Raw genomic sequence first — 27,837 nt, 5'->3', positions numbered from 1 at the left:
GCGCCCGTCCGCTGGGCGTCACCGGGGGGGGGCGTGGGACACTCGGGGCGGTCGGGGGAGCCGGTGGCGGCCCTCGTGGAGATCCGGCCTTGCCCAGCGGCGTCGGCGTCGGCCGAAGGGAGAGCCGGCAAATGTGGGACGGCTCCCGGGTCCCCGTCGTCGGCGGCGGCGTCGGGGGGGACCCTGGCGAGTTGCCGAGCCGGTGGCGGCCCTCGTGGAGATCCGTGCCGCCCCCCACGCTCCCCCGGTCAAATTCACCGGCGGCGCCTCCGCCACAACAACAACAACAACCGTCGTCACAACAACAACAACAATCGTCGTCACAACAACAACAACAACCGTCGTCACAACAACAACAACAACCGTCGTCACAACAACAACAACCGTCGTCACAACAACAACAACAACAACCGTCGTCACAACAACAACAACAACCGTCGTCACCACCGACCTCGTCGTCGTCGCCGTCGTCGTCCGGACGCTCCGGGGGTCTCCGGAGCGTCGCGACGGCTCACCGGGGCCCAGGGGACGCTGCGGCCGGCGGGGAGACGGCCCGCCGGGCCCACGACACGCTGGGGCCTGGGGCTGCCCCAGCGACGGAGGGGGGGGGGGGGGATGCCGCCGAGGTCGTGGCGGGTGACCCCGGGGGCGGACAGGTCAACGGCGACGGACGACCGCTCCGACGTTTCGCGGATCGGGCCCCCGGCCCACGGCGGTACATTGCCGGGGGGCGGACGGGAGGGGAGCGGCGGTGGCGGCCATGGAAGGGAGGTCGCGGAGGTCGTGGCGGGTGACCCCGGGGGCGGGCGAGGACAGGTCGACGGCGTCGTCAACGGCAACGACTTCGACGTCGTCAACGGCGACGACGTCCCCCACCAGCACCCCCACCAGCACCCCCACCAGCACCACCACCCCCACCACGACCACCACGACCCTCACCACCTCATCATCGTCATCGTCGCGAGACTTTGGGATGACGTCGTGGGGAGGGGGCAGCTCCTCGCGGGAGCGGAGGAGGGAGTTGAGCTCCCGAGAGGGACACTCCACCTCCTCCACCATCTCCACCAACACATCCTCCTCCAACACCTCAACCACCACCTCCACCACAACCTCCACCACCTCCACCACCTCTAAGCCATCGTCGCCTCCACCACCCTCCCGCCGCGGGGAGGCGACGGGGCACCACGACGACCATCGCCACGACGACCATCGCCACGACGACCATCGCCACGACGACCATCGCCACGACGACGAGGCCCGGCGGTGGCGCTCCTCCGGCGATCGCCGCCCGGCGCGACCTCGGGCGGCCACTTCTCCAGCGCCCGCCGCCATCATCACCACCTCCTCCTCATCCACCTCCTCCACCTCGTCCACCTCGTCCACCATCGCCACCTCGTCGTGGGCGTCATCCTCGTCCAGGGTCGCCGTGACGACCATCGCCTCGTCGTCGTCGTCAAGGGCGGTCGCCGTGACTACCGCCGCCTTGTCGTCCAGGGCGGTCGCCGTGACTACCGCCGCCTCGTCGTCGTCATCGCCGTCGTCATCGGCGTCGTCAAGGGCGGTCGCCGTGACGACCATCGCCTCGTCGTCGTCGTCAAGGGCGGTCGCCGTGACTACCGCCGCCTCGTCGTCGTCATCGCCGTCGTCACCGCCGTCGTCAAGGGCGGTTGCCGGGGCTGCGACCATCGCCACGGCGACGTCGTCATCGTCGGCGTCGTCGTCATCGTCGGCGTCGTCGTCAAAGCGACGGCGGCAACAGCAGCCGGAGCAGCAGCAGCAGCAGCAGGGGGAGGTGGCAGCCGGTCACGTGGAGGTGGGTGCAGAGCCGTGGGGGAGGGGTGGGGGGAGGGGGGGATGGTGTGGGGGGAGGGGGGGAGGGTGAGAGGGTGAGGGGGGAGGGGTGGGGGGGAGGGGGAGGGGGGAGGGGTGAGGGGGGAGGGGTGTGGGGGGAGGTTGTGGGGGGGAGGGGTGGGGGGAGGGTGAGGGGGGTGAGGGGTGAGGGGTGTGGGGGGATGTGGGCCCATGTCCTTGACACCAGGACCTACCGTGGAGCTGATCTGCCCTCTGACCATCGACTTGTCATCTGTAAGATGCGCCTGCCATTCTTCCACTCCGGTGGTGGGTGTACACCCAGGATCCCATTCCAACCTAAAGTGGCCTGGTGTCAGTTAGCTGATGAAAGTTGCGAGCGAGAATTTCATCGTCGCTTGCAGCTGGGGTTGGCATCGTCCCCCACTCCTCCTGATGTCGAGGGGAAATGGGCGAGGTTTAGGACTGTGACTCATGCAACTGCAATGACTGCTTTGGGTGCATGGTCCAGACCTCTCCAGAGACCCTGGCTGACAGAGGAGGTGTTCAGGATGGTTGAGAGAAAGTGACAGGCCCCCACTCTCATCGGCTACAGCATCCCACGTCAGAGAATGAGGAGGTTTACCGCAGCCTTCGCTCGGAGGTTCGGAGAGCCGTGAGGCGCTGCAAGGATGGGTGGTGGTCGCGGGTTGCTGTGGAGATGGAGTCTGCCTCTGTGGCCCGCGATCACAAATCACTATTAAATTCCATCAAAAAAGTAACCTGCAGCGCCACACCTATTACCATCATTAGGGGAAAAAACGGTGATCCAATCTCCGACCCCCAGGAACAGTTTTGCAGATTTGCTGATCATTTCTGTGAGGTCCTGGGGGAGGGGAAATCCTTCAGCCAGGAAAACAACGTGGAACAAAGTGGGGATGACCCTGCTGAGGCTGTGGTGCCTCAAATATTGGAGGAGGAAGTCACCCCCTGTGAGTGGCTGTCTGAGGTGCCATCTGTTGAGGAAGTCTGAGACCAGGAAAGGCACCGGGCAGAGATGATCTCCCAAGCGAAATGCTGAGGGAGGGTGGCGTTTGTGCGCAGACTGCCCTATATGACATCATAACACCAGTATGGGTGGGTGTGGGGGGTGGGGTGGGGTGTGGGGGGTGATGTCATCTCTCTCTCCTGGTCTATAGGAGGTCGTGGGTTCGATCCCGACCCTGACGATGCCTGCTGCTGTATATTTGGAGTCTCTCTCGATACACACACACTGACACACACACTGACACACACACACTGACACACACACACTGACACACACACACACTGACACACAAAGACAAAGATCCCCCGTATAGCCTTAACAGACTGTATGGGGCAAGTGCTGTTAGCGAGCACCTATGAAGGCGGAACGGTACACGAGGGGGTGGGTGGCCAGCACCACGCCCGACCGCCTTTGTCTCCCCAGTGGCGATGTTTACACACCGCACCAGGTACTCATTTGAGGCTGAGTCGACCTAGGGGAAGCCCGGGACCGGTTCAGATAATCGTCACTGGTGTTGGCCGTGAGCGGGAATTGAACTCGTGTCGCCAGGTTCATAGCGCAGCGCGCTAACCGCTACACTACCGCTCCCCACCACTGACACACACACACACTGACACACACTGACACACACTGACACACACACACTGACACACACACACACACACACTGACACACACACACACTGACACACACACACTGACACACACACACTGACACACGCACTCCGAGTAGTGGACCTCAGTGCAGATCTCCCATCATGAGTCAGCCTCCAGGAATCCCAAACAGCTCCACACCAGAGATCCGTGTCTTTGTGTGCACGTGTGTGTACGTGTGTGTGTGTACGTGTGTGTGTGTACGTGTGTGTGTAGGTGTGTGTGTGTAGGTGTGTGTGTGTACGTGTGTGTACGTGTGTGTACGTGTGTCAGCGTGTGTGTTTGTGGGTAGTGGTTAGTGCGCTACGCTACGAACCCCCGCCATCATCACCATCACAACCACCATCACAACCAACATCACCAATATCATCATCACCATCATCACCACCATCACCAATATCATCATCATCACCATCATCATCACCATCACAACCACCATCACAACCAACATCACCAATATCATCATCATCATCACCATCACAACCACCATCACAACCTCCATCACCAATATCATCATCATCATCACCATCACAACCACCATCACAACCTCCATCACCAATATTATCATCACCATCATCATCATCACCATCACAACCACCATCATCACCACCATCACCAATATCATCATCACCATCATCACCACCATCACAACCACCATCACCAATATCATCATCACAACCACCATCACAACCACCATCACCAATATCATCATCACCATCACAACCACCATCACAACCTCCATCACCAATATTATCATCACCATCATCATCATCACCATCACAACCACCATCATCACCACCATCACCAATATCATCATCACCATCATCACCACCATCACAACCACCATCACCAATATCATCATCACAACCACCATCACAACCACCATCACCAATATCATCATCACCATCACAACCACCATCACAACCACCATCACCAATATCATCATCACCATCATCATCACCATCACAACCACCATCACCAATATCATCATCACCATCATCACCACCATCACAACCACCATCACCAATATCATCATCACAACCACCATCACAACCACCATCACCAATATCATCATCACCATCATCACCAACGCAACCACCATCATCACCATCATCACCATCATCATCACAACCACCATCACCATCAGAACCACCATCACCACCACCACCACCCTCATCACCATCACCACCACGACCACTCCGTATTACAGCAGCAGCGCTTATCTGAACAACCAGTTCCTGGGACTGCCCTAGGTCAACTCAGCCATAAATGACTACAGCTGCTGTGGTGGTGGTGTAGCAAAGCACTGGGGGAGACAAAGGCGGCCGGGTGTGGTGGTGCTGGCCACACCACCCACTCACTCACCCACCCACTCACCCCACCCACTCACTCACCCACTCACCAACTCACCCTCTCACTCACCCACCCACTCACTCACTCACCCTCAGACCCACCCACTCACCCACCCACTCACCCACCCATCCACTCACCCACTCACCCACCCACCCACGCACCCGCTCACTCACCCACTCACCCACCCACTCACTCACCCACCCACCCACCCACTCACTCACGCACCCACCCACCCACTCACCCCACCCACTCACCCACTCACCAACTCACCCACTCACTCACCCACTCACTCACTCACCCTCAGACCCACCCACCCACTCACTCACCCACTCACCCACCCACCCACCCACTCACCCCACCCACTCACCAACTCACTCACTCACTCACCCCACCCACTCACTCACCCACCCACCCACTCACTCACCCACTCTCACCCCACCCACTCACCAACTCATTCACCCACTCACCCCACCCACTCACCCACCCACTCACTCACCCACCCACCCACTCACCCTCTCACTCACCCACCCACTTACTCACTCACCCACCCTCAGACCCACCCACTCACCCACCCACTCACCCACCCACCCACTCACTCACTCACCCACCCACCCACTCACCCACGCACCCACCCACTCACCCACCCACCCACTCACCCACCCCACCCACTCACCCACTCACCCACCCACTCACTCACTCACTCACCCACCCACCCACTCACCCTCTCACTCACCCACCCACTCACTCACTCACTCACCCTCAGACCCACCCACTCACCCACCCACCCACTCACTCACGCACCCACCCACTCACCCACCCACCCACCCACCCACCCACTCACCCACCCACTCACCCACTCACTCACTGACCAACCCACTCACCCACTCACTCACGCACCCACCCACTCACCCACCCACTCACCCACTCACCCACCCACTCACTCACTCACTCATCCACCCACCCACTCACCCTCTCACTCACCCACCCACTCACTCACTCACTCACCCTCAGACCCACCCACTCACCCACCCACCCACCCACTCACTCACCCACCCACCCACTCACTCACGCACCCACCCACCCACTCACCCACCCACCCACCCACCCACTCACCCACCCACCCACTCACCCACTCACCCACCCACTCACCCACCCGCCCACCCGCTCACCCACTCACCCACCCAACCACTCACTCACTCACTCACCCACCCACCCACCCACCCACCCACCCACCCACCCACTCACCCACCCACCCACCCATCCACCCACCCACCCACTCACCCACCCACCCACTCACCCACCCACCCACTCACCCACTCACCCGCCCACCCGCTCACCCGCCCACTCGCCCATCCGCCCACCCACCCGCCCACCCACTCACTCACTCACTCACCCACTCACCCACCCACCCACCCACTCACCCACCCACCCACCCACTCACTCACTCACCCACTCACCCACTCACCCACCCACCCACTCACTCACTCACCCACTCACTCACCCACCCACCCACCCTCTCACTCACTCACCCACTCACTCACCCACCCACCCACCCTGTGTGTGTGCCACAGTGCCGGTAGCCTTCATAGGCGCTGCTACTCGCGAACAGCACTTGCCTGTACAGCCTGTTACAGGCTACACGGGGATCTTTGTTTTTGTGTGGGGAGTGGTGGTGCAGTGGTTAGCGCACTGTGTGTGTGTGGGGAGTGGTGGTGCAGTGCTTAGCGCACTGTGTGTGTGGAGTGGTGGTGCAGTGGTTAGCGCACTGTGTGTGTGTGGGGAGTGGTGGTGCAGTGGTTAGCGCACTGTGTGTGGGGGGGGGGGAGTGGTGGTGCAGTGGTTAGCGCACTGTGTGTGTGTGTGGGGAGTGGTGGTGCAGTGGTTAGCTCACTGTGTGTGTATGGGGATTGGTGGTGCAGTGGTTAGCACACTGTGTGTGTGGGGAGCGGTGGTTATGAATAGCACTTGCCCCTACCCCCCCCCCCCATCACCATGCAGTTGTGTTGAAGGAGGCTACGCGGGGGAGCTTTGTCTGTGTGTGCGCTGACTGTGGTCGTGAGTCTGGACTAGAATGTTTGGGGTCGCGCGGGACAAGTCTGGGCGTCGTGGGTCCGAGGGAGAGCCGACAGAGACGCCCCAGTTCGACCACACAGAGAGCCGTAGACTCATCACACAGAGACACACACACAGAGACACACACAGAGAGAGACACACACACAGAGACAGAGACACACAGAGAGAGAGACACACACACAGAGACAGAGACACACACACAGAGAGAGAGCCATAGACTCATCACAGAGCGACACACACAGAGAGCCATAGACTCATCACACACAGAGAGACTCACACACAGAGAGAGAGACATAGACTCATCACACACAGAGAGACACACACAGAGAGAGAGACACACACACAGAGAGAGACTCACACAGAGAGAGACATAGACTCATCACACACAGAGAGACACACACAGAGAGAGCCATAGACTCATCACACACAGAGACACTCACACACACAGAGAGCCATAGACTCATCACACACAGAGAGACACACACAGAGAGCCATAGACTCATCACACACAGAGACACACACAGAGAGCCATAGACTCATCACACACAGAGAGAGACACACACAGAGAGCCATAGACTCATCACACACAGAGAGACACTCACAGAGAGCCATAGACTCATCACACACAGAGAGAGACACACACAGAGAGCCATAGACTCATCACACTCATAGAGACACACACAGAGAGAGCCATAGACTCATCACACACAGACAGAGACACACACACAGAGCCATAGACTCATCACACACAGAGAGACTCACACACAGAGAGCCATAGACTCATCACACACAGACAGAGACACACACACAGAGAGCCATAGACTCATCACACACAGAGAGACACACACAGAGAGCCATAGACTCATCACACACAGAGACACACACAGAGAGCCATAGACTCATCACACACAGAGAGAGACACACACAGAGAGCCATAGACTCATCACACACAGAGAGACACTCACAGAGAGCCATAGACTCATCACACACAGAGAGAGACACACACAGAGAGCCATAGACTCATCACACTCATAGAGACACACACAGAGAGAGCCATAGACTCATCACACACAGACAGAGACACACACACAGAGCCATAGACTCATCACACACAGAGAGACTCACACACAGAGAGCCATAGACTCATCACACACAGACAGAGACACACACACACAGAGCCATAGACTCATCACACACAGAGAGACACACACAGAGAGCCATAGACTCATCACACTCATAGAGACACACACAGAGAGAGCCATAGACTCATCACACACAGACAGAGACACACACACACAGAGAGCCGTAGACTCATCACACACAGAGAGACACACACAGAGAGCCATAGACTCATCACACACAGAGAGACACACACACAGAGAGCCATAGACTCATCACACTCATAGAGACACAAACACACAGAGAGCCATAGACTCATCACACACAGAGAGACACACACACAGAGAGCCATAGACTCATCACACACAGAGAGACGCACACAGAGAGAGCCATAGACTCATCACACACAGAGAGACACACACACAGAGAGCCATAGACTCATCACACACAGCGACACACACACACAGAGCCATAGACTCATCACACACAGACACACACACACACAGAGAGCCATAGACTCATCACACACAGAGAGACTCACACAGAGAGCCATAGACTCATCACACACAGAGAGACACACACACAGAGAGCCATAGACTCATCACACACAGAGACACACACAGAGAGCCATAGACTCATCACACACAGAGACACACACAGAGAGCCATAGACTCATCACACACAGAGACACACACACACAGAGCCATAGACTCATCACACACAGAGACACACACACACAGAGAGCCATAGACTCATCACACACAGAGAGAGACACACAGAGAGCCATAGACTCATCACACACAGAGAGACACACACACAGAGAGCCATAGACTCATCACACACAGAGAGACACTCACACACAGAGAGAGCCATAGACGCATCACACACAGAGAGACACACACAGAGAGCCATAGACTCATCACACACAGAGAGACTCACACACAGAGAGCCATAGACTCATCACACACAGAGAGAGACACACACAGAGAGCCATAGACGCATCTCACAGAGACACACACAGAGAGCCATAGACTCATCACACACGGAGAGCCATAAACTCATCACACACAGAGACACACACACAGAGAGAGACACACACAGAGAGAGACTCACACACAGAGAGACACACACAGAGAGAGACACACACAGAGAACCATAGACTCATCACACACAGAGAGACTCACACAGAGAGAGCCATAGACTCATCACAGAGCGACACGTGGAAGATGTTGGTGGCTTTAAACACACTCAGAGCCCCTCTGCTCAGCTCAGGTATGTGGATGACACATTGGTGGTCTGGCCACACTGCAGAGGTCCACTGGACGCGTTTCTAAATCTTCTCAACTCGCAAAAACCCATCCATCCAGTCCAGCGTGGTCGTGGAAGATCCGTGATTCATCTCCCGTTGGCGGATAAAAAAAACCTCAGTCAGCCAGCCACCATATCTCCACTCCTCATCTCTCTCCATCTTTTTTGTTTACGATCAGAGGAAACAAGAAGATGCTCGGTGTATGATAATTGTTTTTTTACCCTTCTATCTGGCAGCAAAACGGACACTTTTTTTTACATGGAGTCATGTTTGCATAGACCACAATACCTGCAGTCGTAATGCAAACAAAATACACAACTCTGATAATGTATGTGCACTGTCCTTGAAGTTGATTGGTCCACACCCGAGACAGCTTTCCTTAGAGCCCAGTCTCACATGGTGTTGGACCAGATGACGCCAAAAGGCGCACAACTCAAAGACAATGCACCATCAGAGTATGAGAGCTGATCTCAGAAATCTGATCTCAGATTTGCACATCTCATTCTTATGCTATTGGCATACCCCATTTTCATTGATTTTACCCGAAATTAACTCTGTCAATTATGATTGCAAGTTGTTGCGAGTCAGTGACTGCTTTAGTGTTAAAACACGGCGCTGTATTTTTAGGATAGTGTGTTTATAATATCATTTTATGTAGATATCCACATTTATTTAATCGTTTTCTTCTGCAGTTTTTATTGAAAATGCAATATTTGATATCTCAGAAACCTGATGTGATAGACAAAAACTGATGCCAGATTTGGAATCGGCACTCCGACCAGAGCGCGGAAGATGCCCAGGCTGCTGGCCGGACGTTTCCCCTCCAGGGCCACCTTCCTCGCCCTGTGTATACGGCGAGCTTGGCGTAGCCGACGAGCACGTTGACCGGCCCCTGAAGATGTTGGGGTCCGTCGCCCTTCGGGTATCCAAAGATGACGACCGTCAGGGAGAAGTGGAGGCTGAACCTTAGGAGGATCTTCTTGGTTCTTTCGGTAAAGTCACGTAGAAGGGAAGTAACAAAATAATAAAAATAAAACATAATAAAATAATTCTCACGACGTTTCGGCCACAACGCAAGTAGCCGTCTTCAGGTGAAGAATGAAACACTGCTAAGCTTGGAGCGTATATTTAAGCTGGGTTGGAGGTGGAAGAAGAGCACCTTGACAAAATAATTTGCATATCAAGAGGAATTTGGCATATTTATGGCAAATGCGTAGGAGGTGGGCGGGGGGGTTTCAAAGTCATATTATGCCCGTGCATTATGCAGGATTAGCAGCATCAAAGGGAGGGGGTAGGGGGTAGCATTAACAAAGGGAGGGAATGTTAATAGAATGTAGAAGCCACGAAACATGTCAATGGGAGAGCGGTGAACTTTAGGAGGATGTTTCTCAGGACCTTGAACAACAAGTCCAGGCTCTTGCACTCCACGTATCGGTGCGCCACCGTCTCCACTTCACCGCAGAACCGGCACTCCGGGGACGTGTCGGTGAAGCGTGCCGGGGAGGCGTTGGCGGTGACGGTGCCGTGGGCGATGCTCCAGCCGAGGTCGCCGATGCGGTTGTACGTCGGGCTGGAGTAGAGTTGCCTCCAGCGAGGCCTCTCCGGAGAGACGCAGGGCATCAGGGCTTTCCTCCAGGCCTGCTCCTTGTGGCTCCTCAGGGTGTCCTGTTGGTGACACCGGACCATGTAGGAGTAGAGCACCTTCCTCTTGACGTTCACGAAGGCCACCTCTGGTAGGTCTTCCAGCCGGCATGGGTTGTGATCCGCCTTCGCTTGTCGGCATTGGCGACGCAGTGGCACGACGGGGAGCTCCGGTGGAGGGGGACCGAGAGGGGCCTCGTCATCCCCAACGCCGATGGGGGGGGGGGGGGGGCGTTCTCCCCGCTGCTGCCGCTGAGAAGGCCCCCTGTCTTTGCGGCCGTGTCTGCCGGTCCGAGCCACCGGCCCCCGTGTTCCAGGCTCCACCAGATCTCCACCAGATTTCCACCAGATCTCCACCAGATTTCCACCAGATCTCCACCAGATCTCCACCAGATCTCCACCAGATCTCCCGTCCCGGTGAGCCGCGTGTTGGCGAGGCGCCTCTCCGTGCCGGGGGTGGCGGCAGCGGCGGTGGTGGATGTCAGCTTTGTCTGCGGGTTCCTGAGGATCGGTTCGAAGGACCAGATCCTCGGCCGATCGCGGCTGGTTCAAGTTCAAGTTTCATGTATTAGGTGTAGCCCTGTGAGCCATTCGGCTCTTGAATCGGGTGCAACCGCAACAAACAAACAAACAAAAACATGAACATGAACAGGCCACCTCCGGTAGGTTCAGCCTCCACGTCTGCAGGACGCTCCTGTAGAAAGGTGGCAGAAGCTGTCCCAGTGGGAGGCCCTGCAGGTCCACGTAGAATACTTTGTTGGGAGCACTGCAGACCCCCCAGCTGTTTGAGTAGGAAGGAGGCCGTGATGCTCCAGGCCACTGCAGGGGACGGCAATGCAGGAACTTTCACGCGGCCTGCAGCCGGATGGTGGCCAGCTGACTCCGCACGCACACCAGCCCGTGACCGCCCTTGTCCCCCAGTGGCAGGGCCATGACCCCAGCCGCGACCCGGTGACCTCCGCCCGACCAGAAGAAGTCGGGGGGGGGGGGGGTGCAGGGAGTAGAGTCGGTGTCACGGCATGGACGACACCGGCTGGTTCACCACCGACGTCTTTGTCCTGAAGGTGAGGAACTTGCACTGGCGACTCCAGGTGGCCAAACGCTCCTCCACCTTCTCCTCCAGCTCGAGCCAGTTCTTCTGCGGTGGTTCTTCCTCTGGTCCCAGGAACACCCCCAGGTGGTGCAGCGATGATGTTGTGCTCCAATTGAAGCCTTTGCCTTCTCGGGACACTGGGTCATGGTCCCACGCTACAAACCAGCAGGCCGCTGCACTTTTGCCAGTTCATTTTGGATGGATGAGGAGGCCTTCGAAAAGACCTCCTGGCACTCTCGTGCAGCAGGGCGACATCATCCTGCAGGATGAGGAGGAGGACGTCGTCGGCGTTTGCCGTCAGGACCGACTTGACGCTTGGTTCCCTGAGCACCAGGCCCCGCTGAGTCTCCACCTTGTGAGACTCAGGAAAGGCTCTAAAGCAGAGGTCGCAACCGGGTACCCGATACCCGTACCCTACCCGGTACCCGGCTACCCGTACCCGGCCGGGTACGACCCTGGTGCGGCCGGGTACGGGTACGGGTAGACCGTGAGTCACTGGTGAGTCACTGTTTGTCACTCATTTCCCAACGTCTTGTCTCTTCTCACGATTCAAGTTCCTAGAATCAACCCACCCGCGCCTGCAACGTGGCTTCATCCCAGAGGTCGCAATCAGGTACCCGATACCCGTACCCTACCGGTACCCGGCCGCCGGGTACGGGTACGGCCGGGTACGGGTACCCGTTTGCGACCCTGGTGCGGCCGGGTACGGGTACGGAATCAAAACCCGTTTGCGACCTCTGCTCTAAAGCCAGGGCATGAAGTGGGCCTCGACAATGGGCATCCCTGTCTCACCTCTCCCCATCTCTCTCCCCATCTCTCTCTCCATCTCTCTCCCCATCTCTCTCTCCCCATCTCTCTCCCCATCTCTCTCCCCATCTCTCTCCCCATCTCTCTCCCCATCTCTCTCCCCATCTCTCTCTCCCCATCTCTCTCCCCATCTCTCTCTCCCCATCTCTCTCTCCATCTCTCTCCCCATCTCTCTGCAGGGGCTGTGTGTGGTCTCCCATCCCTCACCCCCTGTAGCCCCACGCTACGTCACCCTCGCACCAGAACAAGGCAAAGCTCCCCCAGGTAGCCTCCCACAGCGCTGTAGGGGCAAGTGCTGTGGGTAGCAAGCAGCAGCAGCAGCGCCTGCACACAAAGACAAAGATCCCCCGTGTAGCCTTAACAGGCCGTAGGGGCAAGTGCTGTTTAGCGAGCACCTACGAAGGCTGGCACTGTGGCACCTGAGGGGGTGGGTGGCCAGCACCACGCCCGGCCGCCTTTGTCTCCCCAGTGCTAGCGATGTTCACTACACATCGCTACACCAGCTACTCATTTGAGGCTGAGTCGACCGAGGGGAGGCCCAGGACCGGTTCAGATAATCTTCACCGCTGGTGGTGTTGGTGGTGGCCGTGAGCGGGAATCGAACTTCGTAGCGCAGCGTAGCGCTAACCGCTGCACCACCACTCCCACACACACACACACAGTACGCTATCCACAGCACCACCGCTCCCCACACACACACAGTGCGCTAACCGCTGCACCACCACTCCCCACACACACACACACAGTGCGCTATCCACAGCACCACCGCTCCCCACACACACACAGTGCGCTAACCACTGCACCACCACTCCCCACAAACACACAGTGCGCTAACCACTGCACCACCACTCCCCACTCACACACAGTGCGCTAACCACTGCACCACCACTCCCCACTCACACACAGACTCACACGCACTACACACAACATCTCCCATTTGCCACGAAGTTGGGGTGACGTCACCACGGCGCTTGTGCCAGGCTAGGTGCATGAGGAGGAGGTCACGGGACAGACCCAGCAGGTGCCATGGGTTGACTGCTGCTGCTGTGCCAGGCTAGGTGCAGGAGGAGGTCACGGGACAGACCCTGCAGATGCCACGGGTTGTCTGCTGCTGTGTCAGGCTAGGTGCATGAGGAGGAGGTCACGTGACAGACCCAGCAGGTGCCGTGGGTTGACTGCTGCTGTGCCAGGCTAGGTGCATGAGGAGGTGGTCACGTGACAGACCCAGGTGGTGCCATGGGTTGACTTGTCACACATTCCACACTCACACTTGTGCACGGTGTTGACATTCCTGCAATAAGCCTCGCGATAAAACTCTTAGCGAGAGAAAACATTCTCATACATCACCGCCATCACCACCACCACCACCTCCTCCACCTTCCATTAGCACCACCACCACCACCTCCACCACCACCGCCACCACCACAACCTCCTCCACCACCTCCACCACCACCACTTCCACCACCTCCACCTTCCACCACCACCTCTACTACTACCACCTCCCCCACCTCGACCACCACCTCCACCACCACCTCCACCACCTCAACCACCACCACCTCTACCACCTCGACCACCACCTCCACCACCTCCACCACCACCACCTCCCCCACCTTGACCTCCACCACCTCAATCACCACCTCAACCACCACCACCTCCAACGCCACCTCCACCACCTCCACCTCCTCCACCACCTCCACCACCTCAACCACCACCTCCACCACCACCTCCACCACCTCGACCACCACCACCACATCCACCATCACCACCTCCACCACCACCTCCACCACCTCGACCACCACCACCACCTCGACCACCACCACCACCACCTCCACCACCACCTCCACCACCACCTCGACCACCACCTCGACCACCACTTTGTGATTGGGCGGTGTCATCTGGTGGGTGGGGGGTGGAGGGGAGGGGCAGTGGGCGTGGTCTGAGCGTGTTTATGGGCGTGGCCTGTCCTGGTTTTGGCGAGGGGGCGGGGCGTGGTATGCTAATGAGATCAGGCTCCGCCCTCCGGCAGTAATGCGTGACGCAGTTGCCTCTGTGTGTGTGTGTCCGTGTGTGCGCACAGCGGGCTGTGAGTCTGCGTGCGAGCGTGAGCCTCTGCGGCTCTGCCTGTCCCTGTGTAGCTGTGTGTGTAGCTGTGTGTGTGTGTATAGCTGTGTGTAGCTGTGTGTGTGTGTACCTGTGTGTGTGTACCTGTGTACCTGTGTGTGTGTGTACCTGTGTGTACCTGTGTGTGTGTGTGTGTACCTGTGTGTGTGTGTACCTGTGTGTAGGTGTGTGTGTACCTGTGTGTGTGTGTACCTGTGTGTGTGTACCTGTGTGTGTGTGTACCTGTGTGTGTGTGTACCTGTGTGTGTGTGTACCTGTGTGTGTGTACCTGTGTGTGTGTGTACCTGTGTGTGTGCCTGTGTGTGTGTGTGTGTACCTGTGTGTGTGTGTACACTGTGTGTGTGTGTACACTGTGTGTGTGTACCTGTGTGTGTGTGTACACTGTGTATGTGTACACTGTGTGTGTGTACCTGTGTGTGTGTGTGTACCTGCGTGTGTGTTTACACTGTGTGTGTGTACCTGTGTGTACACTGTGTGTGTGTACCTGTGTGTACCTGTGTGTGTGTGTGTGTACACTGTGTGTGTGTACCTGTGTGTACCTGTGTGTGTGTGTACCTGTGTGTGTGTGTACCTGTGTGTACCTGTGTGTGTGTACCTGTGTGTGTGTACACTGTGTGTGTGTGTGTACCTGTGTGTACCTGTGTGTCTGTGTACCTGTGTGTGTGTACCTGTGTGTACCTGTGTGTGTGTGTGTACACTGTGTGTACCTGTGTGTACCTGTGTGTGTGTGTGTGTACCTGTGTGTGTGTGTACACTGTGTGTGTGTGTACACTGTGTGTGTGTGTACACTGTGTGTGTGTGTACCTGTGTGTGTAGCTGTGTGTGTACCTGTGTGTGTGTGTGTACCTGTGTGTACCTGTGTGTGTACACTGTGTGTGTGTACCTGTGTGTGTGTGTACCTGTGTGTGTGTGTACCTGTGTGTACCTGTGTGTGTGTGTGTGTGTACCTGTGTGTGTGTGTACACTGTGTGTGTGTGTACACTGTGTGTGTGTACCTGTGTGTGTAGCTGTGTGTGTACCTGTGTGTGTGTACCTGTGTGTACCTGTGTGTGTACACTGTGTGTGTGTGTACCTGTGTGTGTGTACCTGTGTGTGTGTGTACCTGTGTGTGTGTGTGTACCTGTGTGTGTGTAATGGGAGGGGCTTTGTGGTTGGGAGCGGTGCTCAGTTGATGGTTGTTACCGTGGTAACGGGAGGGGCTCATGATGGAGGAGTCGGATGCATTCAGCGACGTCATCACGCAGCTCACGGAGCTGGGCGAGCTCTGCGAGTCGCTCCTCCGTCCTGGGGACGTCGGAAGCGGCCTCCGCTGTGGAGCCCATCTCCGCGGGGGGGACACTGAGGGCCTCCACGAGGAGGCGCTGAGTAGCCTCCATCAGGAGGACCAACGGGGGCATGTACGGAAGCTCCAGCAGGCAGCTCACGCCCACCAGGGAGACGTGAAGAAGCTCCACCATGGGGCTCAGTTCCACCAAATGGACACGTGGAGTAACCTCCACCAGGGGGACAAGGGGAGTGGCCTCCACCAGGGGGACACGAGGAGCAACCTCCACCAGGGGGACGTGAGGAGCAACCTCCACCAGGGGGACGTGAGGAGTAACCTCCACCAGGGGGACACGTGGAGCAACCTCCACCAGGGGGACAAGGGGAGCAACCTCCACCAGGGGGACACGAGGAGCAACCTCCACCAGGGGGCCACGTGCAGCAACCTCCACCAGGGGGACGTGAGGAGTAACCTCCACCAGGGGGACACGAGGAGTAAGCTCCACCAGGGGGACGTGAGGAGCAACCTCCACCAGGGAGACGTGAGGAGCACCCTCCACCAGGGGGACAAGGGGAGTGTCCTCCACCAGGGAGACACGAAGAGCAACCTCCACCAGGGGGACACGAGGAGCAACCTCCACCAGGGGGACACGAGGAGTAACCTCCACCAGGGGGACAAGGGGAGCAACCTCCACCAGGGGGACACGAAGAGCAACCTCCACCAGGGGGCCATGTGCAGCAACCTCCACCAGGGGGACGCGAGGAGTAACCTCCACCAGGGCGACACGTGGAGCAACCTCCACCGGGGGGACGCGTGGAGTAACCTCCACCAGGGGGACAAGGGGAGCAACCTCCACCAGGGGGACGCGTGGAGTAACCTCCACCAGGGGGACAAGGGGAGCAACCTCCACCAGGGGGACGCGTGGAGTAACCTCCACCAGGGGGACACGTGGAGTGACCTCCAGCAGGGGCCCACGCGGCCGTCCCTGGAGTCGTGGATTCCGTTGTCGCTGGTGGAGCTCGAGTGCATGGTGGACGCCTTCGTGGTGCAGCAGCGACGCCTGGTGGACACAGATTCACCATCAACATCAACAACATCATCATCAATACCAACACCATCAACATCATCACGAACACCATCAATACCAACACCATCAACACCATCACGAACACCATCAACATCATCATCAACAACATCATCATCATCACGAACAACATCATCATCATCAACAACACCATCAACATCATCAACAACACCATCAACATCATTAACAACAACATCACCATCATCAACATCAACACAAACATCAACAACATCATCATCATCACGAACAACATCATCATCAACAACATCATCAACATCATCAACACAAACATCAACAACATCATCATCATCATCACAAACACCATCAACATCATCATCAACAACATCACCATCATCAACATCAACACAAACATCAACAACATCATCATCATCACGAACAACATCATCATCATCAACAACACCATCAACATCATCATCAACAACATCACCATCATCATCACGAACACCATCAACATCATCAACATCAACATCTACAACATCATCAACACCATCAACATTATCAAGAACATCACCATCAAGATCATCACCATCAACATCATCAACATCTACAACATCTACAACATCATCAACACCATCAACATTATCAAGAACATCACCATCAAGATCATCACCATCAACATCATCAACATCTACAACATCATCAACATCAACATTATCATCAACATTATCAAGAACATCACCATCATCATCATCACGAACACCATCAACATCATCAACACCATCAATATTATCAACATCATCAACATCATCATCACGAACACCATCATCATCACCATCAACATCAACAACACCATCATCAACATCAACAACATCATCAACATCAACATCATCAACATCATCACCATCAACAATATCATCAACATCATCAACATCATCACGAACACCATCAACATCACAAACACCATCACCACCATCACAATCACAAACACCATCACCATCACAAACACCATCAATATTATCAACATCATCACCATCAACAATATCATCAACATCATCACGAACACCATCAACATCACAAACACCATCACCATCACAAACACCATCACCACCATCACAATCACAAACACCATCACCATCACAAACACCATCAATATTATCAACATCACCATCAACAATATCATCAACATCATCACGAACACCATCAACATCACAAACACCATCACCATCACAAACACCATCACCACCATCACAATCACAAACACCATCAACATCACAAACAGCATCACCACGACCATCACGAACACCATCAACATCACAAACACCATCACCACAACCATCACGAACACCATTAGAAACACCGTCAACATCACAAACACCATCACCATCACAAACACCATCAGGAACACCATCACAAACACCATCAACATCACAAACACCATCACCACCGCCATCACGAACACCATCAACATCACAAACACCATCACCACCATCATCACATTCATCATCAAAGCCACCACCATCAACACCATCACATTCATCACAACCACCACCATCACCACCATCAATGGCATCTCAATACAGGCAGAGAGTTCACGGCGGGGGGAATGTTGACGGGGGTCCGCATTTGGCACGGAGCTCGCCAGCCCCATCCACGTGGCCGCTTCCGGCGGTCGAAGAAGCGATGCCAAATTTGGAGCCTGCCAAATACATCGCGGTTAGCTCCTTCAGCTTGGAGGCGAGTTTACGTGCGTAGTGAGGGGTGGGGTGATGGTGATGGGGGTGAGGGGGTGATGGTGGTGATGGTGAGGGGGTGATGGTGGTGATGGGGGTGATGGTGGTAGTGGTGATGGGGGTGAGGGGGTGATGAGGGTGATGGTGGTGATGGTGATGGGGGTGAGGGGGTGATGGTGGTGGTGGTGATGGGGGTGATGGTGGTGATGGGGGTGATGGTGACAATGGTGGCGATGGTGGTGATGGTGGTGATGGGGGTCATGGTGGCGATGGGGGCGATGGGGGCGATTATGGGTGAATCTATGGGTCTCTGTGTGGTGAGTCTGTGGGTCTCTGTGGGGTGAGTCTGTGGGTCTCTGTGTGGTGAGTCTGTGGGTCTCTGTGTGGTGAGTCTGTGGGTATCTGTGTGGTGAGTCTGTGGGTCTCTGTGTGGTGAGTTTGTGGGTCTCTGTGGGGTGAGTGTGGGTCTCTGTGTGGTGAGTCTGTGGGTCTCTGTGTGGTGAGTCTGTGGGTGTGTGTGGTGAGTCTGTGGGTCTCTGTGTGGTGAGTCTGTGGGTGTGTGTGGTGAGTCTGTGGGTCTCTGTGGGGTGAGTCTGTGGCTCTCTGTGTGGTGAGTCTGTGGCTCTCTGTGTGGTGAGTCTATGGCTTTCTGTGTGCTCAGTCTATGGGTCTCTGTGTGGTGAGTTTGTGGGTCTCTGTGTGGTGAGTCTGTGGGTGTGTGTGGTGAGTCTGTGGGTCTCTGTGTGGTGAGTCTATGGCTCTCTGTGTGGTGAGTCTATGGCTCTCTGTGTGCTCAGTCTATGGGTCTTTGTGTAATGCCTCCATGGGTTTTGTTTTTTCTCTTCCCAGAATGCCGTACCAGCGGAGGCCTCCGATTGGCCAGGCCAGCGGGGGGCGGCCCCCACCTCTCCGCCCTCCGCCCCCACGACCTCCGCCAAGGGTTCAGGGTTCAGAGGTCGATCATGGAGCCAGGGTCAACCTCATCTCACCTCCTCCGACTTTGACTCCCCGCAACTGGAGGTGCGTGCCAGGCTGGGTGCACGCGTGTGTGCGACGCGTTGAGTGTGATGAGCCAAACTCCCCCCCCCCCCTCTCGGGGTTCATCCAGGAACAGGAGACGCACTGCGATTGGCCACGTGGAATGTTCAAAACTTTCGTTGCCGAGGAGAGGCTGCCACTCCTCTGTCGGGAGCTGGACCGGTACCGTCTGGATCTCTGCGGTATTCAGGAGGTCCGGTGGACCGGCTCTGGCTCCTGCCACCATGAGGGGTTGACAGTCCTCTACTCGGGGCAGGAGACTGCCAAACAACAGGGTGTGGCTCTTCTTCTGAACAAAAGAATGAAGGGGGCGTGGGAGCGTGGCGGTGAGGTGTGGGAAGCTGTAAGCCCCAGTCTACTTTGGGCTCGCCTTCCCATCAACCAGAGGCGAGGAGTGGTGGTCGTGGTTACTTATGCCCCACTGAAGATGAACATCTGTGGAGGGATGCAGGCAAAGCCGATGAGTCAGATGCCTTCTATGACCTCCTGTCACAGGTGCTGGCTAAAGTGGCCACTCAGGATAGCGTCATCTTGTTGGGTGACTTCAATGCCTGAGTTGGTCATGATGCTGGCACCTGGTCTGGAGTGATTGGAAGGCATGGGCCAGATCAGCTCAATAACAACGGTAGGAAGCTGCTAGATTTTTGTGCAGCCCATGGGCTTGTAATTACCAACACGCATCGGCGCATCCACACAACATCATGGATGCATGCTGGGTCCAAGCAAGAACATCTGCTGGACCACATAGTGACGGACCAGCGGGCCCATTTCCTTGACACCAGGACCTACCGTGGAGCTGATCTGCCCACTGACCATCGACTTGTCATCTGTAAGATGCGCCTGCCATTCTTCCACTCCGGTGGTGGTGGGTGTACACCCAGGACCCCATTCCAACCCACGGTGGCCTGGTCTCAGCTAGCTGATGAAAGTTGCGAGCGAGAATTTCATCATCGCTTGCCGCAGAGGTTGGCATCATCCCCCACTCCTCCACATGTCGAGGGTAAATGGCCAAGGTTTAGGACTGTGACTCATGCAGCTGCAATGGCTGCTTTGGGTACGTGATCCAGACCTCCTCAGAGACCCTGTCTGACAGAGGAGGTGTTCAGGATGGTTGAGAAAAAGCGACAGGCCCACTCTCATTGGCTACAGCATCCCACGTGAGAGAATGAGGAGGCTTACCGCAGCCTTCGCTCGGAGGTTCGGAGAGCCGTGAGGCGCTGCAAGGATGGGTGGTGGTCGCGGGTTGCTGAGGAGATGGAGTCTGCCTCAGTGGCCCGCGATCACAAATCACTCTTTAACTCCATCAAACAAGTAACCTGTAGCACTACACCTATTGCCATCTGTAGGGGATACAAAGATGATCCAATCTCCAATCCCCAGGAACAGGTTCACAGATTTGCTGAGCATTTCTGTGAGGTCTTGGGGGAGGGGAAATCCCTCAGCGTATTCCGGGAATGGTCCTGGCCAGGATTATTTAACATCGCCTTGCCAGGATTATTCAACATCGCCTTGCCAGGCACGCTGAGAAGAGGCTTGCGGAGCCCCAATGCGGTTTCAGGAAAGGGCGGTCCTGCACAGATGCCATATTTTCTGTCCGTCTGCTACTGCAGGGGTGTAGGGAATTCCAACAAGACCTACATCTCTGCTTTATTGACCTGGTCAAGGCCTATGATACCATCAGTAGGCCAGGGCTCTGGGTTGTTCTTCGTGCTTTCGGAGTCCCTGACCCTCTGCTCACGCTCATTAAGGACCTTCATGATGGTGAGCGGGCCCGGGTAAAACTACATGGCCGGGAGTCAGAGCCTTTCCCTGTACACCTTGGGGTGCGGCAGGGATGTCCTCTGGCTCCCACATTATTAACATCTATTTTGACCGCGTAGTTCGTGAAGCCTTCAATAGCTGTACCGGGGGAATTTCTATTTGGTACAGATATAATGGGAGGCTGATCGATGCCCGGGTGCGATCAAGGGATGGCTCCCTATTGGTCAACCACATTATGTATGCCGATGATCTGGTGATTGCTGCTCACTCAGAGGAGTTGGAGGCGCTGCTGCTGAACCTGGAGCTTGTCACAAAGAGGTGGGGCCTTACCATCAGCCCCATCAAAACTAAGCACCTGCCCTGGGTACTTTGTGCCATCAAATACTCCACCCCCTCAACCCTGCATTAATGGGGTAGTTGTGGAGAGAGTGGAGAGTTTCCCATACCTGGGCAGCACTGGCGGCTCCTGCAAAATCTCTCGGGGGGCAAATGTCTGGATGATTTATAAGGATAAGGTCCACCCATGCAAAGGATAAATTAACAGCTTAAGCATGTAAAGGCAACTTCACTTCTTTAATATTAATGAAAAATAAAGTGACTCTTACAATACATCTTGTTTGTTTCTATACTCACTATTAATACAATCCACTCAAGTTTCTTTTATTAAAGATTCCACTAGGTGGCGACAAATAATATTGTTGAATGAAACGTGCTTACGTATGATGACGTAAGCACGTATGATGACGTAAGCACGTTAGGGCGAGCCCTCCCGGAAGCCATAGAGAATGCATTGCAGCGCCCCCCGTTCGAAAAAAAACATCTTTGAATGTAAGTCTATGGGAACACTCGGGGCGATTCTCAGCCAGAGTGAAATCGCCCAAAAAGAGGCGGTACTCCACAGAACGTGACATGACGCTGATTGGACTATATCCAGAGGCACAGTGACGACTAGCGTGACTCTGTGGTTGAATGACATTGGTGGTGCGTCGCCCAATCGCCCTAATGAAGAAACCGCCCCTGCTGGGCAGTGTGCTCATGACCAGCTCTGGTTTGACAGCAGAGGTCTCACTTCGAATCATTTGGGCAGCATTATCTTTTCATCGGCTGCGTAACGCTGTGTGGAAACTACCTGGTCTGTCGCTCTGCACGAAGCTTCAGGTCTTCTCGGCTACAGTCATTACCTCCCTTCTCTACGCTTGCGAAACGAGAAGAGATGGAGTGATGTGGTACAGGAGGACGTGGAACTGAGTGTGTCTTTCCAACAGACCTGTTCTTCACCTGAGGACGGTTGCTTGCGTTGTGGCCGAAACGTCGTGAGAATTGCATTTTATTATGTTTTATTTTTATTATTTTATTATTTCCATTCTACGTGACGACTTTACCGAAAGAACCAAGAAGAAAAAAACAATAAATTAGTTGCACAGGTGGTCAAAGGGTGGCGCATTCGCCGCTTTTTGCACAGGTTCCGCTCTGAATCCAATGGCCGCCATGGTTATTACTGCTGGTGGAACAACCGTGATAATACTCACATTCTGCTTATCGGTCGACATCTCTCACTTTCTCATTGTCTCTGTGTTTCTCTCTCTGTGTGTCTCTCTCTGTCTCTCTCTGTGTCTCTCTCTGTGTCTCTCTGTGTCTCTCTGTCTCTCCCTGTCTCTCTCTGTGTCTTTCTGTGTCTCTCTCTGTGTGTCTCTCTCTGTCTCTCTCTGTCTCTCTCTGTCTCTCTCTGTGTCTCTCTCTGTCTCTCATTGTCTCTGTGTCTCTCTGTCTTTCTGTTTCTCTCTCTGTGTCTCTCTCTGTCTCTCTCTGTCTCTCTCTGTGTGTCTCTCCCTGTCTCTCTCTGTGTCTCTCTCTGTGTCTCTCTCTGTGTCTCTCTCTGTCTCTCTCTGTGTGTCTCTCCCAGTCTCTCTCTGTCTCTCCCTGTCTCTCCCTGTCTCTCCCTGTCTCTCTGTCTCTCTCTGTCTCTCTCTGTCTCTCTCTCACTGTCTCTCTCCCCTGGTGCGCAGCGTCAGGGCGACCTCCTGGACTCCCGTCTGCTCAAGGAGCGCGTGGACCTCTCCAAGCGGGGGGCTGTCCCCCGCAGGGCCCCTCCCCCCCGCGGCGTCCTACGCGGGGGGGGGGGGGGCCCCCTCCCCTCAAGCCCCCACGGCCGACGCGTGGATGCACGTCGACATGGACGCCGCAGGTAACGCGCGGGATGTTGGCTACCTCGCCTGAGCTACAGGAGGTCGTGGGTTCGATCCCGGACCCTGAGAGATGTTGACTACCTCGCCTGGTCTACAGGAGGTCGTGGGTTCAATCCCGGACCCTGTGAGATGTTGACTACCTCGCCTGGTCTACAGGAGGTCGTGGGTTCAATCCCGGACCCTGCGAGATGTTGACTACCTCGCCTGGTCTACATGAGGTCGTGGGTTCGATCCCGGACCCTGCGAGATGTTGACTACCTCGCCTGGTCTACAGGAGGTCGTGGATTCAATCCCGGACCCTGAGAGATGTTGACTACCTCGCCTGGTCTACAGGAGGTCATGGGTTCAATCCCGGACCCTGAGAGATGTTGACTACCTCGCCTGGTATGCAGGAGGTCGTGGGTTCAATCCCGGACCCTGCGAGATGTTGACTACCTCGCCTGGTCTACAGGAGGACGCGGGTTCGATCCCAGACCCTGCGAGATTTTGACTACCTCGCCTGGTGCGCGGGAGGTCGTGGGTTCGATCGCGGACCCTGAGAGATGTTGACTACCTCGCCTGGTCTACAGGAGGTTGTGGGTTCGATCCCGGACCCTGCGAGATGTTAACTACCTCGCCTGGTATGCAGGAGGTCGTGGGTTCGATCCCGGACCCAGTGAGATGTTAACTACCTCGCCTGGTATACAGGAGGTCGTGGATTCAATCCCGGACCCTGCGAGATGTTGACTACTTCGCCTGGTTTACAGGAGGTCGTGGGTTCAATCCCGGACCCTGCGAGATGTTGACTACCTCACCTGGTATACAGGAGGTCGTGGGTTCGATCCCGAACCCAACGAGATGTTAACTACCTTGCCTGGAATGCAGGAGGTCGTGGGTTCAATCCCGGACCCTGCGAGATGTTGACTACCTCACCTGGTCTACAGGAGGTCGTGGGTTCAATCCCAAACCCAGCGAGATGTTGACTACCTCGCCTGGTCTACAGGAGGTCGTGGATTCAATCCTGGGCCCTGCGAGATGTTGACTACCTCACCTGGTCTACAGGAGGTCGTGGGTTCAATCCCAAACCCAGCGAGATGTTGACTACCTCGCCTGGTATGCAGGAGGTCATGGGTTCGATCCCGGACCCAGCGAGATGTTAACTACCTCGCCTGGTATGCAGGAGGTCGTGGGTTGGATCCGGGACCCTGACATTCCCTGCTGCTGTATATTTGCAGCTTGCATGTCTCTCTCTCTCTGCCTGTGGTCGCGCGGATTTCTCTCTGGGTCCACCGGTTTTCCCCCCACCACGTTTAAGAATCGACGTCACGAGTTCAGGTGAAGGGCTTCATTATGGATGTAATTACCAGCGAAACGCCAACAGTACTCAAACATTGTAAATGCTGTGGATTCACTCTTCAACGCACCGTTGGGCTACAGAAGTGAACTATTTTGTCTTTTGATAATTGTTTTTTTACCCTTCTCTCTGGCAACAAAACTGACACCTTTTTTACAAGGAGTCATGTTTGCAGTGACCACAATACCTGCAGTCGTAATGCAAGCAAAAAAAACACAACTCTGAGTTGATTGGTCCACACCCGAGACAGCTTTCCTTAGAGCCTAGTCTCACATGGGTTGGACCAGATGACGCCAAAAGGCGCACAACATGACTCCTTGTAAAAAAGGTGTCAGTTTTGTTGCCAGATAAAAGGGTAAAAAAGCAATTATCATATTTTTTTACTGGCAAATAAGGTTCCAATGGTATAAATGCTTACCCCGAGCTCTCATACTCTGATGGTACATTGTCTTTGAGTTGTGCGCCTTTTGGCGTCATCTGGTCCAACACCATGTGAGACTAGGCTCTAAGAAAAGCTGTCTCGGGTGTGGACCAATCAACTTCAAGGACAGTGCATACATTATCAGAGTTGTGTTTTTTGTTTGCATTATGACTGCAGGTATTGTGGTCTATGCAAACATGACTCCTTGTAAAAAAAGGTGTCAGTTTTGTTGCCAGATAGAAGGGTAAAAAAACAATTATCATATTTTTTACTGGCAAATGAGGTTCCAATGGTGTATTTAGTATTTTGTCAACGCGACACTTTTTTTTTAACTGATTGGCCATGTCGGATGGTTGGAGGGTTACGACACATTTAAAAATAACGCCATCTAACCCAGAAACGTTGATTACACTGGTCAACACACTTTTTCTGGCATAAGGTATTCCAACGGTTTTAATGGTTTTTGAGATATCAAATATTGCATTTTCAATAAAAACTGCAAAAGAAAAATATTAAATAAATGTCGAAATCTACATAAAATGATGATATTATAAACACACTATCCTAAAAATACACCACCATATTTTTAACACTAAATCAGTCACTGACTCGCAACAACTTGCAATCATAAGTGACAGAGTTAATTTCAGGTAAAATCAATGAAAATGGGGTATGCCGATAGCATACAAATGAGATGTGATAGGGAAAATCTGAGATCAGATTTGGAATCAGCACCCTGAAATTAGTCTAAAACAGCTGCAAAAGTCCAGGCCACAAAAACATGTTTTTTTTTTGTTGACCAGTGTTATTAATCCATCTGCTCAGCAACCCACGACCACCACCCATCCTTGCAGCGCCTCACGGCTCTCCAAACCTCCGAGCAAAGGCTGCGGTAAGCCTCCTCATTCTCCGACGTGGGATGCTGTAGACGATGAGAGTGGGCCTGTCGCTTTTTCTCAACCAGCCAGAACACCTCCTCTGTCAGCCAGGGTCTCTGGCGAGGTCTGGACCGCGTACCCAAAGCAGCCATTGCAGCTGCATGATCCATAGTCCTAAACCTCGCCCATTTCCCCTCGACATCAGGAGGAGTGGGGGACGATGCTAACCTCAGCGGCAAGCGACGATGAAATTCTCGCTCGCAACTTTCATCAGCGAGCTGAGACCAGGCCACTGTGGGTTTGAATGCAGTCCTGGGTGTACACCCACCACCACCACGCTCCCGCACCCCCTTCATTATTTTGTTCAGAAGAAGATCCACTCCCTGTTGTTTGCTAGTTTCCTCCTGCGAGAAGAGGACTGTCCACTCCTCATGGGTGGCTGGAGCCAGAACCGGTCCACCGCACATCCTGTATTCCACTGAGGTGCACATGGTACCGGTCCAGCTCCTGACAGAGGAGCGGCAGCCTCTCACTCACACACAGACACCAGAATCAGTTCCCTAGACTCTCTGTATCACACAGAGATCCACGTGGTACCGGTCCAGCTCCTGACAGAGGAGCGGCAGCCTCTCACTCACACACAGACACCAGAATCAGTCCCCTAGACTCTCTGTATCACACAGAGATCCACGCGGAACCGGTCCAGCTCCTGACAGAGGAGCGGCAGCCTCTCACTCACACACAGACACCAGAATCAGTCCCCTAGACTCTCTGTATCACACAGAGATCCACGCGGAACCGGTCCAGCTCCTGACAGAGGAGCGGCAGCCTCTCACACACACACAGACGCCAGAACCAGTCCGCTAGACTCTCTGTATCACACAGAGATCCACGTGGTACCGGTCCAGCTCCTGACAGAGGAGTGGCAGCCTCTCACTCACACACAGACACCAGAATCAGTCCACCGCACCTCCAGTATTCCATAGAGGTCTACCTGGTACTGATCCAAATTCCGGCAGATGTTGACGTGAGGGTGTTGATGTGACGGTGTTGACGGTGTTGATGTGTTGATGTTAACGTTGATGTGTTGATGTTGATGTGTTGATGTTGTTGCAGTTGAGCCAGAAGAGGAGGAAAAACAGACCAGACTCACTCCCTCACAGGTGATGGTGGTGA

The 27,837-nt window shown here is 55.0% G+C and overlaps 1 protein-coding gene across 1 annotated transcript; it reads left to right on the top strand.

Moving 5' to 3' along the window:
- Positions 1–628: 628 nt before the first annotated feature.
- Positions 629–27,837, top strand: LOC144953047 (uncharacterized). Its single transcript, XM_078883564.1, has 4 exons — positions 629–1,813; positions 19,894–20,064; positions 23,850–24,028; positions 27,778–27,837. The coding sequence occupies exons 1-4, from the start codon at positions 761–763 to the stop codon at positions 27,779–27,781; spliced, it is 1,407 nt and encodes a 468-aa protein (XP_078739690.1). The 5' UTR covers positions 629–760; the 3' UTR covers positions 27,782–27,837.

This window comes from Lampetra fluviatilis, chromosome 71 (genome assembly GCF_964198595.1).
Source record: "Lampetra fluviatilis chromosome 71, kcLamFluv1.1, whole genome shotgun sequence".
Classification (NCBI taxonomy): Eukaryota; Metazoa; Chordata; class Hyperoartia; order Petromyzontiformes; family Petromyzontidae; genus Lampetra; species Lampetra fluviatilis.
Note: the sequence above shows the minus strand (reverse complement) of the source record. Positions and strands in the feature narration are given on the sequence as shown.